This window comes from Ascidia mentula, chromosome 6, assembly GCF_947561715.1.
Source record: "Ascidia mentula chromosome 6, kaAscMent1.1, whole genome shotgun sequence".
Lineage (NCBI taxonomy): Eukaryota > Metazoa > Chordata > Ascidiacea > Phlebobranchia > Ascidiidae > Ascidia > Ascidia mentula.
The window spans coordinates 8,773,033-8,791,774 of record NC_138571.1 but is presented as its reverse complement, the minus strand read 5'-3'; the positions used below and the strand labels follow the sequence as shown (position 1 = coordinate 8,791,774).

General features: G+C 37.1%; 2 protein-coding genes across 2 annotated transcripts; both read left to right on the top strand.

The window, feature by feature from the left end:
- Nucleotides 1-6,738: 6,738 nt before the first annotated feature.
- On the top strand, nucleotides 6,739-13,222 carry LOC145906042 (uncharacterized). Its single transcript, XM_082993420.1, has 12 exons — nucleotides 6,739-7,539; nucleotides 8,362-8,521; nucleotides 8,774-8,866; nucleotides 8,918-9,008; nucleotides 9,170-9,290; nucleotides 9,343-9,452; nucleotides 9,627-9,750; nucleotides 9,960-10,108; nucleotides 10,200-10,372; nucleotides 10,539-10,693; nucleotides 10,860-11,090; nucleotides 11,255-13,222. Exons 1-12 carry the CDS (start codon nucleotides 7,495-7,497, stop codon nucleotides 12,941-12,943), a joined length of 3,141 nt encoding a protein of 1,046 aa, XP_082849546.1. The 5' UTR covers nucleotides 6,739-7,494; the 3' UTR covers nucleotides 12,944-13,222.
- Nucleotides 13,223-13,561: 339 nt separating this feature from the next.
- Nucleotides 13,562-18,660, top strand: LOC145906044 (organic cation transporter protein-like). The gene is made up of 12 exons (XM_082993421.1): nucleotides 13,562-13,852; nucleotides 14,107-14,192; nucleotides 14,345-14,423; nucleotides 14,719-14,888; nucleotides 15,471-15,622; nucleotides 15,713-15,881; nucleotides 16,171-16,287; nucleotides 16,437-16,565; nucleotides 17,107-17,321; nucleotides 17,414-17,522; nucleotides 17,803-17,933; nucleotides 18,211-18,660. Exons 1-12 carry the CDS (start codon nucleotides 13,682-13,684, stop codon nucleotides 18,345-18,347), a joined length of 1,665 nt encoding a protein of 554 aa, XP_082849547.1. The 5' UTR covers nucleotides 13,562-13,681; the 3' UTR covers nucleotides 18,348-18,660.
- The last annotated feature ends 82 nt before the right edge of the window (nucleotides 18,661-18,742 follow it).

Sequence of the window (18,742 nt, the reverse complement as noted above, 5' to 3'; positions counted from 1 at the left end):
TGAGTACTCGAGCAGTTTTTTCCACGGCAACATACAGATTTTTTTCGTCTGGACCAGGCTCATGCATCCATTCGTATTCACAACCATTTTCTTGATCCATCATCTGAGAGAAGCAAAACTTTGTGAAAAGGAACAACTTCTCCTTCATCCTATGTGTTCTCACATCTTCCCAACGAAAGTTGAAAGGAAACTGGAAGGTTTCTGACAATTTTTGATAGAAGAGGATCCGGCGATCGTACTTCGTTTTTCTCCCAAACAATGAAAGCAACAGGAAAGGGAAGACGACAGTTACTAGGTTTAGAACAAAAATCAGTCACCACAAAGTGGAAGTCATTGCTTGGCCGTTTGGTCAGCAAAGTCGTCTGATAGTCACTCCAGCTGCACTAATGAGACCTTTTAGGTCGAAACAGTGGCCTTCTGTTTGCAGCTTATACACAAGAATCAGAATATTGAACAGAAGCCCACAAGACTTTCTCCACTTTCAGTTGAATATTTTTCACCATAAACGTCATATGAACCTGTGTCACAAAATCTCTCACAGATTGTGAAACTCGTTGTCGAGCTGAATGTGACGAAGGAAGAAGTTTCGCCCTCTACATGTGTGGATCATTATACATTTGGATAAACATCACCGAAGAGTGAGTTTTGAGAAGTGATCCAATAATATTTCCATGTCCGAACCTCCGTCATATCGTTGGTAGAATGTTGTAGTTACCGATGGAGTTGGTTTAAATGCAGATGTAGAGTTGCGACACTTCACAGCTTTTACATCACAAGAGAAGAAAGATGCCGTTGGGCCCCATCCCCTGTTGGTTGATGAAGGCAAAGGAAAGACGTTTTTGATATTTTCGTTTACAGAAATAAAAGTGGAAAACACAAGTGGAATGTCCTCAGTTTGCAATATAGGACCAGCGTAACTTCAAGCAAAAGAAACTCCCCTGCATGTAACGATGGTGGACTGCGGTCAAGTCTGGTCGATACATCGGCATTTGTGAAAACTGTCACGAAATCTTCGTGTTTCCCAAATACGAAGACAAGGTCAGCAAGAAAAGTGAGAGGTTTGTCATGTTTAAACGTGTAGAAATTCTTCTTTGTCGTTAGGTGCCAGACAGTACGAATCAAGGCCACTGGAAAATGATACAACTTCAAGATTCAAGTTGGGAAAGGCGTCGGAATGCGCCTGGCAAGTGTTTCTTTCACCGACAACTGTTGCCAATCGATGGTGTTGATTTCGTTCGAAGATTTTTGTTCACGCTCATCCGATATTTCGGACAACAAATCTCTGTTCATCTGCAAGAAAATCAGGGCGCAAGGTTGACAAGCACGTGATATCGATTACTGATTTGCTAATCCCACCTTTTGTTGCGATATTTCGTTGACTAACCAGCTTTCATTCGTCGGAATTGTAGAAGTTATATCAGCATTTCTGAAACGTGGTAAAGTAAGGGAAAAGAATATTCTTTTAAATACTACAAACCTGGTCAAATAAGAGGAATCTGTGTTGATCAAGGAAAACGCATTGCTTTCTCCTGTGATTGGTGTAAATGATTCCAACCCTTTCTCCGGTTTCTAAGTTAGAGAATAATTACAAAAAATGCAAAGTCACTTTTCAAAATAATTGACGATACCAATTGACCGGTAACGACAGAAATTTTCTTGTTTCTCGATATTTTATGGAGTTTTTCTTGTAACTTTTGTTTTCCTTGTAATTGTTGCTGAAAGAGTGCTTCTGTTTCCCTTAAACAATAAAAAATGGAATTTAAAGTTGCCCAATGCTCATTTTGGTCAACAATCCCCAAACAGCAGCACAGTACATCGGTCTTAAACATTTTTGACCCAGGACCAACTCCAAAAAACATTTTAGACTTTAATTTGTGTTTTCCAAAGTTTTTAAGTTCAAAAAATATCACTACATTTGGCTAAAGTTTTCCATAAATGTCGAGAAATTAATTCCATCTGTTCAAATATATTTTACTGTAACGTTTTTCTTAGTTAGAAAATAATACCACTCAGTGTAGTTAAAGATTAAATTTAGCTTGCTCACAGTTTTTGCTGTTTTCGGTAAGCTTCCAGAACTTCATCATGATTTTGTCTTATTTTAACTGGATGGTTTACTGTGTCTAATTCTGTGTCTAGGGAGTACACATAAAAATGCTCACACAAGTTTATTTTATACTTTCCACTTATAATAAATACCTTGTTTATAGTGGTGAGTTGGTTTCTGATTTAAATCTGGAGCATTTTCAAATGACAATTTGGGATTTTGTGAGTTTGACTTTGATTGATCTAAATCGGGCGGAAACACCTAAAAATATGAAGCCATAACTCACACCCATTACATTCATTAACATTACTAAAACGCAATAAATACACATCTTGCGGCCACAGTAAGCTGTTTCATATTTAAGAAGACTGTAGCAGTAGCTGTGTTCAGGTAAGCGAAGGTATAACATCGCAATTTTTTTCTGAGAATGTAATAATCCTGCTATAAATGTAAAATGAATAAAACCCATGCTTGGTGTAGATCGTTGTGTTACACATAGGAAACATAACATAAAAACAACTTACTTACTTCAAAAGATTTCTTGGTTTGAATACTACCTGAGCAACCCATTTTCTCAATCGAATGAAATAAAATGGACAATCACGGTCATTAACTGTTCCGTTCGACAAGTTGATCTAACTAAACTCGAAGATTGCTTGAGGAAATGTTTAATCATTTGCCCAGACCCTTAACTGCAGCGTATCTTAATTGCTCGGTTGTTGTTATTCAAGTCCTACTCTCCACGTTGCACGTACGACAAATAATTGGTTGGCTTATTTTGTCATTCTTTATGGCAAACACAATATAAATATTTGTACATTGATCATTTGCAAAGGCCATTTACTTCACAAACTTAAACGCGCTAATGAGTTCGCAGAACTGTTTGCCAAACTTGAACTTTGTTCTACAAAATGCTTGCAGCATCGGTCGCCAAGGAGATCACCATAACAGTGGTTAATCTTTGGTTATCGTACACAGCTTGTCATGTGGGTGCATGTACAAGTAACCCCTTTACTTTGTATAATTACCTGAAGTCAACTGATAAAATGACAGGATTAGGTTGGCACATTTTGCAGTGGTAAATCAACGCGTAAGGTTTAATTGCAACCAAATCTATTGGTTCTGTTGTATGAACGTCAAACCCAAAAAATTAGTGGGAGAAAATTGTTGCGTAATTTGCATGACATTACTTTCGGTCGTATTTCCAAGCCAAGCTTTTTATGAAGAAAGCGCCAAAAAGTTAAAGAGATAAAGTAACGATATGAAGTATTTACTATGGTTATCTAAAAGTCGAGGCGTTGTAGCTATTTTTTCTCACCAGCACCCTCACTAAAAAAATATATTTTTTAAAGTTACTGCTACCATTCTATTGAATAAGAACTGAAGATGCTTATTAAAGCGAAACATGTTTTCAAAAATAAAACCGTTCGGCACAAGGTTTATAATATTTTAAATTTTACACTGAAGTTTTCAAAGTTGATTTCGTGAGGCAAAAACGTTTTCATTGTTTCTACAAAGCCGAGTATAACCGTAAATAATCGGTTGTACAAGCAGTATGCAGACAATCAGTGTGCATGAAGTAAGTAGACTATTATTAAATATTGTGTATTTCGTAGCTTAGCGGTTTCCCTTTTTGCGACCTGCAGGACTCGGAAGATGTTGTGCAGAATCACACTGAAATCTCGGAAAACGTTCAAACCAGAAATGCTGTTGATCCACAATTAAGCGGTGCCGCAGATTCATACACACACCAAGGTTTGGCGTGATTAAGCAATTTTGGAACTCGTGTTAGTTTGAACAAATTATTTTTGTTCCTGCTTGCATAGATGAGTTGCAGTTTGGATTCTAACAATGCAAATACACTGGGCACTTTCCGCTGCAATGCTTCTTAATAGTTTTGTTTGCCTCCTTTAAACTTTTATGTACAGTTTCAAACAATTATAGAAATTCACGTCAACTCACAATATGTAAAGAAAAACTTTGTCGAAAGGTCACACGTCGAAATGTTAGATGTTTGTCGAATTCAGGGAAAAGTGTAAGTTACAAGCAATTTCTAAAATTATATTCGTTGCTTCTCATACGTTTTTTGTAAATACAGCGAAAGTGATGTTCTCCTTAAGGAGCAATTACAAAGCAAACTATTATTACAGAACAAACTCAACAAAAAGGCGGGAAAAAATCAATGTTGAAACAGTTTCCATGAACCAAAGATTAAAATAACACAAAGATTCTTTGAAATTAATTTAATTTACATCATGAGAAAATATGGAACAAATCATTGGCAAAACGATAGTTTTGCATATTGTAGAAAAAGCCTTTCCAAAGTAAAGGTGTATACACTGAATGTGTTTCTGCGCAAAATCGTCATATTGCGGCGACTTGCGCATTGCGATGCGGTGAGACAATCTGTTATACGACCCGTCCACTGAAAGCGGAAATGCTGCCGCACGGTAATGCAAACTCAAGCATTTTAATTTGATGTGTCTTGGCAACTGTTTAGTTTTTAAGTTCAACAACGATTTATTCCAAAATGTATAAATACAGGAAGATCAAAAAGTGATACCTAGGACTGGCCTAGATTGCTACTTAATCATCCAACCAAGATGTTTTTTTTGAAATATTTCGCCTATGCGGCATCCACAGCATTCCAAAAAGCAACATGAGTAATCGTAGTGATTAGCATTAAAAGCACACATCAAGACTAACATACACTTAACCTCCAGACCGCAATCCTGTACGAAACCAAATAACAACACACAAGCACAGCAGCATTTGAACGTTTGCAACGAAAAACGCTGTTGCGTCAGCGGTTTGCTCGCAGGTGTAAAGATAGCATGTATAGGCACCACACCAGTGGCTGGATGGATTAGAACGGTTCAAATGTAAATGAAAAATGTAAATAAAAATAAATAAAAACAAAATAAATATAAATAAAAACAACAAGAAAACGTGGTGTTTATCGTATCCTGGGCAACACTATGCGTTCAATGTTAATTGTTGCATTGGTTATGGCTTGCCATTTCGCCTCGCATACGTCAAGTGTTCTGCAGCAAGGTTGTTCGACAAACGTTACGTAGTAGCATTTATCCACCGTATTGTGCTTGCTGACATAGTGTCTAAAAAGAGCAGCTTTATCGTCTTTGCTTTTGCATATCTCTGTGTGGGCTTTACCCCACAACGCTCTATGGCCACGCCACCTTGTGGAAAATGATTTTTTTGTTTGGCCGACGTAGTTGTCGCAACATATCATACATGTGGCAACATAGCTGCCAAAGTTTCGGCAGCTTAGCACTTGTGAAAGTTGGTGGTTTTCGTTTGGTGTAATCAAAGCACGGTTGTGATCGCCCAGTCTCGGGTGCATTATCGCTGTCGTGAGCAATCTCCCTTGTGGAGTGTGCTTCCCAACGTTGGTTGTCTTTTGTATGTAATCATCGCCCTAGGTTCAAGTTCTTTTTCTATGTGTGTATGGCGTACAAGTTTTGGGAAAGATGTTGCCCAAACTAACAGGGTTTTCGCGCTGTTTTTGTGGCTGTTTCGGGTGAATTCCCTTTGCCATTCTTCCGCCCCTCGAAGTATGTTTTTGTAGGCTTTTGCAGAAAAATTCGATGATACACACTTTATGCGGCGGTTATGACGACTGGATAGATAGTCTTTATCCCTTTCATTCAGTCTTCGTAGTCTAATTGCTTCACCCTTCGCGATTGCCTGAAAGACTGACATAGGGTGATGCGAAGTGCCGTGGAGAAATTTTCTGTGCGTTGCAGTTTCTTCTTTGTAATCTTGTAGCACAAACCCGAACTGTGCGTCGGCTTGAGCAATGTGCAGAACGTCGAGAAACACTTGCTAATCACTACGATTACTCTTGTTGCTTTTAGAATACTTCTTTTTTTTGCTGTTACGTGAGATGTGACATGACCCGTATTTATAAACAGTATATCGAAAAGAAACTGACCAGCAGTACTAATCTAGCCCGTCAGTTAAATGCATCAGACTTTAAAAAATGGCATTAAAAAATGTTTCAAACATTTACTGCGTTACCCAGGTTGAAACAAAAATAATCCGAAACTGTCGAAAAATCCAATACAGTGTTAATTTGTGTATAGTTATAGCGACATTTGCAGTTATTGTATTACACATATAGTGACGTATGGGTAATGTTTTACTATGGCATCACAATAGGCTAATAATGGTACCATACAAGGTATAAGACTTGGTCGTTGCTTTTGTGTGTGACGTTGCATGGTATTGCTGTTACTTCCAGGTGCGGATGCGATCCTCGGGCTATTTGAAGTGTTCGTGCGATGATTTGTTGTCGCTGCTGTGTAACAAACGCATGAATGTATTGGTATGTTATTATTTTGTGAATTAACAATACTGCTTTGGGTTTTATCCGATGTTTACGGAATTTGAAAATTTGAATACGAATCATTCAAATCCTGGGATATTTTGCTTTAATGTGTAAACAGCCAATATAAAACATCACCCACGAAAGCACTTACTGTTATTTGAGACGAAATTCTTAGTGTGGAAATTGTAGCGCACACACACTCACCGATTCAATACACTACGAGAAAGCAAGTGACGCGAACTAGTCTCGAGATCATTTGTTCATTGTCGGCGTTTGCTGTGCGCTGAAAAGGTCCCAGAAGGGCTTCAAGCGTATATTTTGTTTGTCGTTGGTCTTCAATAGTCGACGAAGCCAAACACATGCACGTAGGCTTATATTAATTGTTGAATGTTTGCTCTTTGTTTTGTGATGTTGATTGATGTGGTATACGGCGGGGTAAACAATTCACCAGTAGACGGAGCATATTGGTTTAGTCATATTTATTGCTGAAGGTGCTTAGCTACAGCTAGGTGGGAAGACTAGCCAGTCAGAGAAGATTTCTTGTTGTTCAAAGAGTAAACAGGCAGGTTTAACAATCCTACTTTCTTTGATAAATTAAAAATAGGCCACTATTGAGCACTAAACTTGATATGCAGACTGAGTGTGTAGAAAGAGTGCTTCCCGGCTTCAAATTGGGCGCATCTTTGGCAATGAAGGCAGTGACATCTGTTAGGCACGTTTCCTGTATTTGCAGTTAAAACCCCTTAATATCCTGACAAATATGAAAAACCTTGTATTTACAAGAAAACACCCACACAGAGAGTGTTTGCTGAGTCCAAATATGGTAGTTCAAAATCGATTTTCATAATTAGACTGTCTCAGACCCGTCTTTTGGGGAACAAGAATTTTTTACAGTTGGGAGTTAAACTGGCGTGTGTGTGTGGTAAAATTCGTAATTGAAAGTTGTAAAATTGGAATTTATTTTATGGCGACATACTGTTACATGTCCACGAGCTTGTGTCGTCAGTGAGGATTTTTCTTTTGTGTATAAGGGGACCGCGTTCATTTAAGTGCTATGCTTTCACTCTGCTGCCACAGCAAGCCTGCAGTATAAACCCGGACAATGGGCTGCGCAAGTAGCAGTGCTTCCACTGAAGTCCTTCGTCAGGTGAGTTACGAGAAACGTACGTGTCTGAACCTGCAAAGTAAACAATTACTTCTGTATGACGTCACAGACAAACACCCGCAGTTGTAAAGAGGAACAGGAGAGAAATAAACTTGCCGGTCTGTTAAATTGATCAGACAATGCAAACAAATCGTATACCTGGCAAACTGCTCGTTCGGCCTATGGCATTTTAAAAATGTTTTAAATATTTACAGGGCAAAGATTCTGTAACGTGTGGAAAGGATTAAATACTTTTTATACCAGAATTGAAACTATTGAATAAAACTCTACCAAACCATGTGAAGTTATACAATTATGTACAATTTAGGTTAAACAAAAAGCCTATTCACGTACTAATTATTATGTTGCTCTCGCAGCCGCGGTACTTGCTTTGAACACAGCAACAAAATCTGCTTATACAAGAATAGGCTACAGGTTCCAAAACAAACTAAAACTAGTTTCACTTAAGTTTGGTCTTTATGTTTTCATTATGCTTATCACCAGGCAACAGCTGAAAAAACTTGACTTGCATAAATGAATTAATATAGGTCCCTTTAAATTGGATTAATATTACAATTTGTTCCTGCCTGTTGTCAAGTCACGTGATGTGATAACCCGCTAGGACAGATGGTGTGTGGTATTTTATCAAGTGCTTTCTGCTCTTTAAACATATCTTGAGAATAATTAAATGTCAACAGTACCCATCAGCACGGAACCGTTACAACCATGTCAATTTGTTGGCACTAAAAATCACCTTTTATCAAAACGTTGGAAACCACACCTATCTCTGGTATAAAACTTGTTGAAGAACAAAAGTGTGTTCAGGGTAAACCTGCCGCAAAAAATGGATATGACGCGACACCTCCAAAACCATCTCATGTCCCACCTGAGGTGACTATTTCAGACACTGACGTTAAAGATAGTCATGCCCTTTCCAGTCCGACCGAAGGAAGTTTTGCAGTTATCAATTCGGATGCAATAAGAGGTATTCTAAAAATTTTTGGGGGGATTTTACCCTTTTTGCAATGATTAACATCAATTGCCGAACGTTTCTTTTTTGACGCAAAGTTGCTACACACATAAACAATAAACGTAATAAATGGGCACTGATAAAATTGTAATAAGGCTTTTCGAGTTAGTCTATTAGGTTGTTTCCTTTGTTTGGGGACCTAAGACAGAAAAAACAACGGTTTACAAAATATCCTATTTGTATCTACTTTTCCCTTGATTTTAACAGAATATGCGTTGGATAATGACAAAAATAGCGACAACCTGGACGGAGAGACTGAAGAAAAAGTTTCACCTCCGCTACCAAATATTAACACAACTGGTTAGTTATTAAATTCTTGTCAAGTTTTTTTTTAAGTTACACTGTTTGTAGGAGCGCCGCGACCAGCCGTAGTTATTCCTAAGCAAGCAATCAAGACTGATGTTGAACAACATCTCAGCGAATTTAAAAAGCAACAGGAGATGTAATTCCCATTTATATATTTTACTTTCCGAAGCTCAAAGTATATGAGAATTCCGTTGTTGATGCGTGTTAATTAAAAATTAACTTTTTTCGTCTTTGAAAAAAGTTTCACATGTACTGCTAAGCTATACGAGAAAAATAATTTCACATAATTTTTGCCAGTAACGATGATAAGTTGAACCAACAACAAATGATGAGCAAGTTACGTTTGGAAGAAAAACTGAGAAGAAGAAAACAAAAAAAGCTTGGAAATGATGGAGGGGTGGTCATTATAGAGCCTGAGGTTGGTTTGTAAAAAAAATACAAATACATTGATGGTTGGTCCTGTTATTTAGGTCCCTGCTCAGGTGAATGTAAAAGCAGGAAAAGATTTTTTTACGGATGCAAAAATAGACGAAGCTCCCAAACCAATCGCTCCAATCACATCAAAAGACGTTTTATACAGGTTCATGCTTTGGCCGTGTTCCTGTTTGTAATACAAGCTTGTTAACATACAGACGATAAAACTCCAATCTTAGGCATGTCGATGTCTTGATTCTGAACAAAATGCGATTAGGGCTGTTACAGCCTTACTTATCCGTAAGTAAATAATAGTATGAAAGCGTGTTTTTGATTCCAGTGATGACAACATTGCTCTTTTCACTGACCTTGAGAAATACGCGGTGAGCCTGGAAACAAGTCACGTGACATTTGAAACTTTAATGTCGAATTTGTTCATCAGCGATCTTTCTGACCTTGAGAAGGCAAGTTGTATGCACTCACGTGTTTAGCAGTAATTTGGTTAAAAAACGCTTTTTTTTGTTACATTTACTTTTACTCGGTTGATATTTTTGAAAACAAACCTTGGAATGTAATTTGGATGAAAAACATGCAAAAACACAACACAAAAATTGGCGACTAAATTGTTCTGGTCTGGCACTCTTTGAAAAATTGACGAAAATCTCCACAACAGGTTCGAATTTTATTTCACTGGATCACTGCACAAAACTTGAACACAATAGAATTTCCCCCATCACTACCAGAAGATTCGCCAATGGCTTACTTAAAAGCTGTCAAGGATGACATAAAATCATACGCTTCACTCTTCCAGCGTTTGTGCCAGTAAGTATGTTTTTTATCTTCAGATAATGGAAAATGTATTTTTACACAATTCGATTGATACATGATCACCGCAATAAAACCGTGTTTTTAGTGCTGCTGGTTTGCATGCGAAGTTAGTTCAGGGTTACTTGAAAGGAGTAGGCTACACACCAGACTATAAATTCTCTGGATCATCCGATCCATTGCGGGGAACGTGGAATGCTGTTCTTATTGACAGACAGTGGAGACTGATCGATACACATTGGGGTGCAAGGCATGTTAATGGTGAGATTTCTATGATATTTTCCATGGACATACTTGCATGGTTTCGCGACCTATAACTAACTAGGAAATGAAAGGTATATGTAAGTACATAAGTTTAATTGCCAAGTTATAAATTTGCACGACGATTTGAGACAAATAATATAAATTATTAATAATATATTTACAGAGGAAAACGGCATGGCCCGGGAAACCTGGCAAACAGAATACCGTTATGAAGAACATTATTTCCTAACTGACCCTGATAAGCTGATAAGTACACATTTTCCCGACGACAAAGAATGGCAACTTTTGTCGAATTCTATAAATCTGGAACAGTTTCAGGTAAATCAGGAATTGCTTCTTTCTGGCATAAGATATGCGTTGTGCACTTTTTTGTAATGTTTAAACTCAAGAGCTAGAGCTTTTAATAAACGTACTATAAAAAAAATAAAAATAATTGAGATAAATACAATATCGACAAACACAGTGAAAATAACCTTATTACCAGGAAAAAATTAAGCAATGGCCACTGTTCTACAAGCTGAAACTATCACAAAACTCTCACCAACGAGGATTGATAAATGCGGACGAACATGGCTACATAAAAATCAGATTGGGAGTTTCTGCCTTCGCGAGGTCTGATGCAAAGTTCAGAGGCGAATTGAGGCACAGAGAAAATGTCACAAACTCCACTGACCTTCAGCAATACGTTTTGCATTATGCCACGGAAAAGGAAGAGGTGTGTATGGTGTTATAGTCGCGTATACTTTCACTCTTCTGTTATATCTTGGCTTAGCCAGAGAGGGACAAAATATTTTTAATAATCTTGTACTCTTAAACTGCGACTTGTAAAATTGTTCGATCTTGCAAAGCAATAAAGTTTGGACGATGTTTATGTTACAGATTTTTGAAATTTTTCTTCCAAATCCTGGGAAGTTTCTCTTCAAAATATTTGGGTTGTCGTCTAATCTAAGCGAGGATGAACTTTTCACCAATATCTGCATTTATCAAATCGAATGTCCAAAAATAAAATCGCCCCCGAAGACAAACTATCTTCCACCGTTTCCAGTTGTCAACTTCTGCTACGGTCCGAGTAAAATGATGCATGACTTCGAATTGGAGGCAGTAAGTCACCTTGGTCCAGTTGTTGAATGTGATAAAAACGGTGAAGCCAAAATAGTTTTATCTGCTCCCAAGACACAATCTAATTTAACATTCACCCAAGACTTGACTCAAAATCAAACCAGTGTTCCAAATTCTGCCTTACATTGTTTGGTCCCTGACAAAAGCAGCCCGAACTCCAACTTATTGATTTTTCATATACGTGTACCAAAAGAAGGAACTTACTCTATGACGTTGTTTGCCGGAAACAAACTCGATTCATCGCAGGGTCTGACAGCATTTTGTCATTACCTCGTTACGTTAAAACAACAATCACCAACATCCGGGAAGCAATTTCCTGCAGTTCCCAATGGCGCTCTTGGTAAACTTGAGCCTGAATTTTCCAATCTAGATCTTGAAGTTGTGTCTTGCTCTGGTGGTGATGAGATATGTTGGCTGGAATTTAATGACAAAGGCGAGGCATATTTTAGTTTTAGTCACAAACAGCCCGTGATAATTATCGCTAATCTTCTCTCATCAACTGTAACATATGATGATTTCACCACAGTCATTACAGATGGGGAATGTTCAACCGTCCTGGTTCGCTCCCCTCCGTTGGCAAGCAATAGTGAAATACTTCTACTTAAACTTTACGCGGCGCCAGTCACCCAAGCGGTTGGTTTGCCTTGCGTTTTTGCAGCATTTGTTGAAGTGAAAACGACCATAAAAAACACCCAAGCGTTACCACAGTCACCGAACCGAATCTGGGGTCCTTTCGGTGAGAGGTATTATTCTTGCGGAATAAAAAATGTGAAATTTACCAATTCGGTGACATCCATTGCATCCTCTTCACCCAGGACTTTTCCCTTTAGATGTTACAAGGGCGGTGACAATTTTCAAATCACATTACAGCATTCCGGTCCATTGCATCTAAAGCCAAAGCTTTTAAAGGTCGACAACGGGGCTTCTGTTGAACACGAAGGTTTCTCGTTTGTTTCCAAAAGCTCGTCGACCGACAGCACAGTCGTGGTCAGATTCAGTGAGACGGGAATGTACTCGTTGTCTCTTTACGGAGAATGTTTTGGGAGCAGCGCCGGCCAACTTGCACCTCTACACAACACACTGATATACACGGAAACAAAAAGTCAGATCAATTCACCGTTTCCCAACGCCCTGAACATGTGGGCGATGAGTTGTGTTCATCTCCAGGAGCCACTTTTGAGGGAAATAAAGCGCAAAGTTCCGACCAACATCAAACTGTCTTTGGGAAGTTATGAGCATAGCGGAAGTGACGTCAAGGTTATTCCCTATCACAGAGTTCTGTTGTTGATCGACGACTCCACGCCTCAAGAAGCAACTGCGGGTGGAAATTGTGAATATGAGTGGAGTTATATTGGTGGACCCGGCGAGAAAAAAGTTGGAGTTATCATCCAACCCGATGCAAATAACCAGTCTATGAACTACGCACTTCAATTCTCCATCGTTGATTGATCTTGTGCACTTTCGATGTTTGTGAATTTATTTTTTTTTAATTTTCTGATTGCAATTATATCAACTACATGCACTTGATGTTTAGCGGCGTATTTATTTGCAACTGTGATTACGATTTACCTGAGAATGTATTTTTAAATATTCGTTCAAAAGCTTTGTTAAATGTATATTTAAACAGTTTTAAACAATAAAAAAGCAAGCTCTGTTGTAATATTGACCCCTTTCATGTTAACGATGCTATCCGCAAATAACTTTACCCATCAGTTGTGTTTTTATGTTCATGGAATATCTACGCAAAGAAATATGCAGGATTGGATTTAGTGATGATGCAAACATGTTTTGCAATGCTGAAATCCGAGTAGACACAGTCGACTGAACCTCAAGTTGCTGCTGAGATTGCGTTGGTTAATGATGCATGCAGTTTTGCAACGAAATGCTTGAGCATGTGTGCTTGGTATAAATATGTGATAAACAAGGAAAATCCGACCTAATATATGTAAGCTGAGGCAGACACAGGTTGTGGGTTTACGTTGGTGAATGTTACCATCAATATACCAGATGTAAAAGTTATTGTGCATTTATTACAAGATTAATGCGGCACTGTAAAGTTACAGATCTTTTAGAGTTGTGAATAAATTTGCTGATGCAACAGTTGTACATTGTGAATTTTGTGAAGATGCCAACTAAGAACAACATTGTTTTTATAATATATCTTTTCTAAACGTAGTCAAAATCAAGATGATTGAAACTGTCATAACTCAAATAGGCTGGGGTTGGTATCAAATACGAAACACGATTTTCTCTTTTATCGTCGTTGCAGTCTTGGCAACGCATATACTGTCCCCTATTTTCATAGCGTACCCAATGAATTTTACATGCAACACCGCTGCAAAAAAACAAGTTGAAATGGTGAGTATTTTGCGAGTTTGTGATTAAAGTGGCCATTACCAGAAAAAATTAAGAAGTTTTGCTTTCGTTTAAGTCACTATAGACAGAAAGACGAAATGTTGGTGTTCAGTGATCAGTTTCGGGTGTAAAGAAAAGTTTTAGAATAAGCTTACTGTACCATCTAGGTGTGCTTCTAGGTAATTATCACTGAATACCAACATTTCGTCACTACCCAGCGGTTGTAGGCTCGTACATTTTTTGTTTATCTTTTGCAGTCATGCAACACTACGTTCCAATTAAACCAATCAGTTTTGTTTGTTCCCTCGACATTAGAATCAAACGGTCACGATCATTGCAGAGAGTAAGTCGCATTATATACATCATATCTTAAATGATTGCTTACTTCTGAGCATAAATTGAAACAAAACCAACAGCATGAACGTTAGTCTTCCTGCGAAAATAATAAATTTTAATACTGTCGGTTGGAAACAGTTCCATAATTTGTTTTTATAGGTATATAAATCCGGATTTGGTTAATGGAGAAAATATTTCATGCGACGAAGCAAATCTTACCCTCTATCGTTTAAACCAGGTTTGTACGTCAGCTTCAATTGAAAAGCACGAAATAATGGCATTGACTGCAAAATTAGAACTTTACAAGAATTATGGTCACCCTAGCGGGTGAGCTATGTTGGTAAGCATTGCGTGGATGTTGTATCATTAGGGTTGGTTATGTATATACAATCCTTCAATAAAACTATAATAAAATTCGTTGAAGGATCTAGAGATAGTAACCTGATTTTATTACAAACGTAATCGAACTACATCTATGACACTTTTACTGAGTAACTGTAATTTTAACGATTGACGAAGCGTATTTTTTTCAGACAAGGCTTTGCAGCGAGTTTGTTTTCACAAGCGACGGAACTGTGGAGTCTTCCATAGTTGCGGAATATCAAATGGTTTGCAGCAAGTCATCGTACAACTATCTTCTTCAGTCCCTGTTTATGGTCGGAGTTTTCTTCAACGGTCTTATTTTTGGAAAACAATCTGATAGGTTCGGTGTACCAAAAATACTTTTCGTTTTGACTTTTGGTAACATAGGGTTCATAAAGTTATTCCTAGTGTTGGAAAATTTATCCATCATCTGATGGAACAATTATACCAATCTCAGCTGCATCATCCTTTGTACGCAAACAAACATTGGCAAATACCAATGAAATAGTTCTGATGATTACGATAACAATCACTTCGTTTAACGTAGCTAAACGGTGTGTGCACGTTTTATCAAGACAATAATTAGCACAATTGCATTAAAAACTACAATATAACAAAGGCAAAAGAAATGGTGCCAGTCGGGTCATCATGAAAAATCACGAATTACTATGCATCATTTATTTTCACTTTGAAAAGTAAATAACTTGTCTTTGCACAGGTGCGTCATTTTGAAAGCCCAAAATATCAGGATAAAGTAGCCTTAATTTAGCTTGGCTGTAATGCAAGTAAACCCAGTATGTGAAAAATACATACTTGATTTTTTTAGTTTAATAAACAACCAGATATAACGCAATAGGTCGCGAAATGTTATGTCTTGGCTAAACTAATCTCATCAACATATTATTTGTTTCATTTTTTGCAGATTTGGAAGACGAAAAGTTTTTTTGTTGATGAACATTGGGACTTTGATTTTTAGCTTCGCCATCACTTTTGCAAAATCTTTCCCAGTTTATGCTGCACTGCGAACAATTGTTGGATTTGTTTGTTTTATTGCACCTACCCACTTTGTTCTAGGTATATACAAAGGGTTTGTGTTAATTTTATCTAGTTATGTGGACACAAAACCGAAAAGTGTTGCTTCGGTTAAAACATTTTCTGATGCAGTGTCGGAATCAACAAAAACAAATAAACGAGCTTGGGCTTTGCAAATTGGAGGTTTTGGGTACTCAATTGGAACATTACTGCTTGTACTCCTTGCCTACTGTATCAAATCCTGGCAAATGTTGCAATTAACAACGTGCATCCTGTCAATCACTTTCTCAATAATATGGTGGTAAGAACTAGCATATACAAAACGTATACATTAACTGACAATTGAAATTATCCACCACATAATTGCTACCCGCCTAATTAAACTTAACCATTGAATGTTATGTCTGCATACAACTGTTCAATACGGTATGAAATACGTAACAATAAACATATGTATCTTTGTTCATTAAAAAGTACCAGTCACTTTGTTATGAACAAAGCTGTATTTTGACGGGTAATGATACATTTTATTTTACAAACCATATTATGTCACAAACTATTCATTGTTTAGAAAATTCTATGCTCCTTAGGTTCACAGATGAATCTCCGCGCTGGTTGGCAAGTAAAGGAAGAAACGACGAAGCTGTGAAAATACTAGAAAAAATTTCAAAGATCAACAAAGTCGAAATGCCGGAAACATTGTTAACGTTCGACAATTATTGTCATTAATTTGTAATCAGAGCCATGGGCACAATTTAAAATTTTGCTTGCAGTAGTGGTTAAGTTGCTTTTGATAATAGGTTTATATTCTGTAAAATAGAAAACGCTTAATCAACATCTTGATACATTCTTTTAGATACAAGGATAATGTGGTTAACAATGCGAACATCAGAGCCGGAATATCAAAATCCTTGAACCAGGGAATCATCAGCATTTTGAAATGTCCACAGTTACGTAAACTGACATTGGTGTTAAATTACAGTTGGTAAGTTTAAAATATAAGGCCTATCAGAAAACCTAAATCAAATATGCTACCCTCAGCTGATTGAGTTCATTGATTAATTCGCCGCCTGTTGCAGTTTGGCTTGATTGTTTTGCAGTGACAAGTCTATCTAGAAAATAAGTTTACGTGATAAGAGATAAAAAGCGGGGCCTCGTTTTGTATGGTGACAGCTTTCCTTTGTAGTGACGGAGGCGCCAACGGGTCTTTAAGTTGAATTTTGTCAATATGCCATATTGTGGTTAATTTTTTTTAGTAGTTTTCAGTTAAGCACGCTCTTTTTCTGCTTTTCGAGACAAAGTTTGGAATTATAAACTTTTTTTTCAATTAAAACTATAATTTATTTGGTTCTGTCTGCACCATTGGCAGCTTAAAATCAACGTTAAAAATTATATTTTGTTTGGCAAATTTGAAAAATGCTATTCGTCTTAACGACAAAATCCTACAACTGTTAAACTTTGTCAATCACCTAATTGCAAATCTTATACTACTGAAGGTTTTTATAGATTAAATATTAATTTACCAGGTTTGCCTCGTCCTGTGCATTTTATGGACTAACTTTGAACGTAGCAAGTGTGGGTGGAAATATCTACACAACTTCACTCGTGATGGCATTAATGGCTATTCCTGCTTACCCCCTCGCTATTTATCTATGTCAGAAAATTGGTCGAAGATTTGTTATTTCAACTAGTTTTGTACTGGCCGGTTTGTTTTGCGCTTCCATGTATTTCATTCCATCAGGTTTGCAAAATGTTTATTTCTGCCATTCGTGACCATTGCTAAAAGTTAATTCATTTTGAAAGTTTGCAAAAGAGGTAAAATTCCTTTTTCAGAACTTAAATTTCTTCAAATCACGGTGTTTTTATTTGGAAGAGTGTTCGCATTAATTCCGTTTAATACCCTCTATCTGTATACAATTGAAATCAACCCAACTGTCATAAGGTTTGTGCTTACTTTCAGTCAGTCTAGAACATTATAGATGTACTATAACAGCACCTAAGTCAGAGTACATTACTAACGAATACATTATGTATATTATAAGGTGCAGGCACGTTCCAGATAGCTGCACACAATTACTTTTTCGGCAATGTAATGTACTTTGCTGAAAATCATTTGCAAACAATTAACACACTGTAGTATTATTGGTTGATTTAGCTTGTTGAAAATATGCCTTTTTAAACGATAACTTCCATGTCGCCTGTATCATTGCTTTTGTATTTAGATCAACTGCAGTAAATTTCGGAAGTTCGTGTGCGCGTATTGGTGCCATCGTTGCTCCGGCAATCGCCATGACAGAGTTGATCCACCCAACCTTGCCCTACATTACCTTTGGATTTGTTACAGTACTCGCTGGTAAACAATATTCTGCAAAAAGTGTTATTTTTATTTGTTAGGTTCAGGCTACAAAACTTCGCAGTCCAGGCATTGCTGCGTTGTTATTTTTAATTCAACAATAGTTGTTTTCGTCTCGTCTAAATATTAATCCGTTTGTTAGTAAAATCTGAGTGTTGCGCATGTTCTTAGAATTAAAAATAACACGAATTGATTAAAACAATTTAAAACTAACTTTCCTGTTGCTAACATGCTTTGTTGATTTGCTTTCATAATAGTTTAAACTGGATTTTTTTAGGTGTTCTTGTTTTACTTCTTCCCGAAACAAAAAATGCCCCAATGTGTGAAACCATTGAAGAAACTTCAAAGTTTCTCTCTGAAAATCCAGGGTTGTTGGAACGGATTTTGTGTGGAAGAAAGCAAGGTGGCCAATAAATGATGGTTTTGGTCATCCGTTACTTAACAAATCATTTCTGCATCAATAGTTATTGAAACCATTCTTTTAGAAATATATTTATGTGAATATTGTAAACGTGCTGTGTCTAATTCGTTTCTTGAACCAAATATTTTAACACAAGCTGCATGTTATTGGCTATATTTATACTGGTGTACCAGAATACACACCTATTGTAGTCATGAAAAATTTTATCTTCAAAGTGTTTTATGCAATGCTGAAAATATATGAGTAATTTAGAATATGTTCCTTAAGAATATTTTCCATTTCCACGCAACAATAAAAAAAAATGCTTGATAAGCTTGCTGTGTTGTTGTTAATATTAGCGGTCTGTTTATGTGGCTTGGATGAGAAGTTTTAGCAAAAGTTGTGAGTG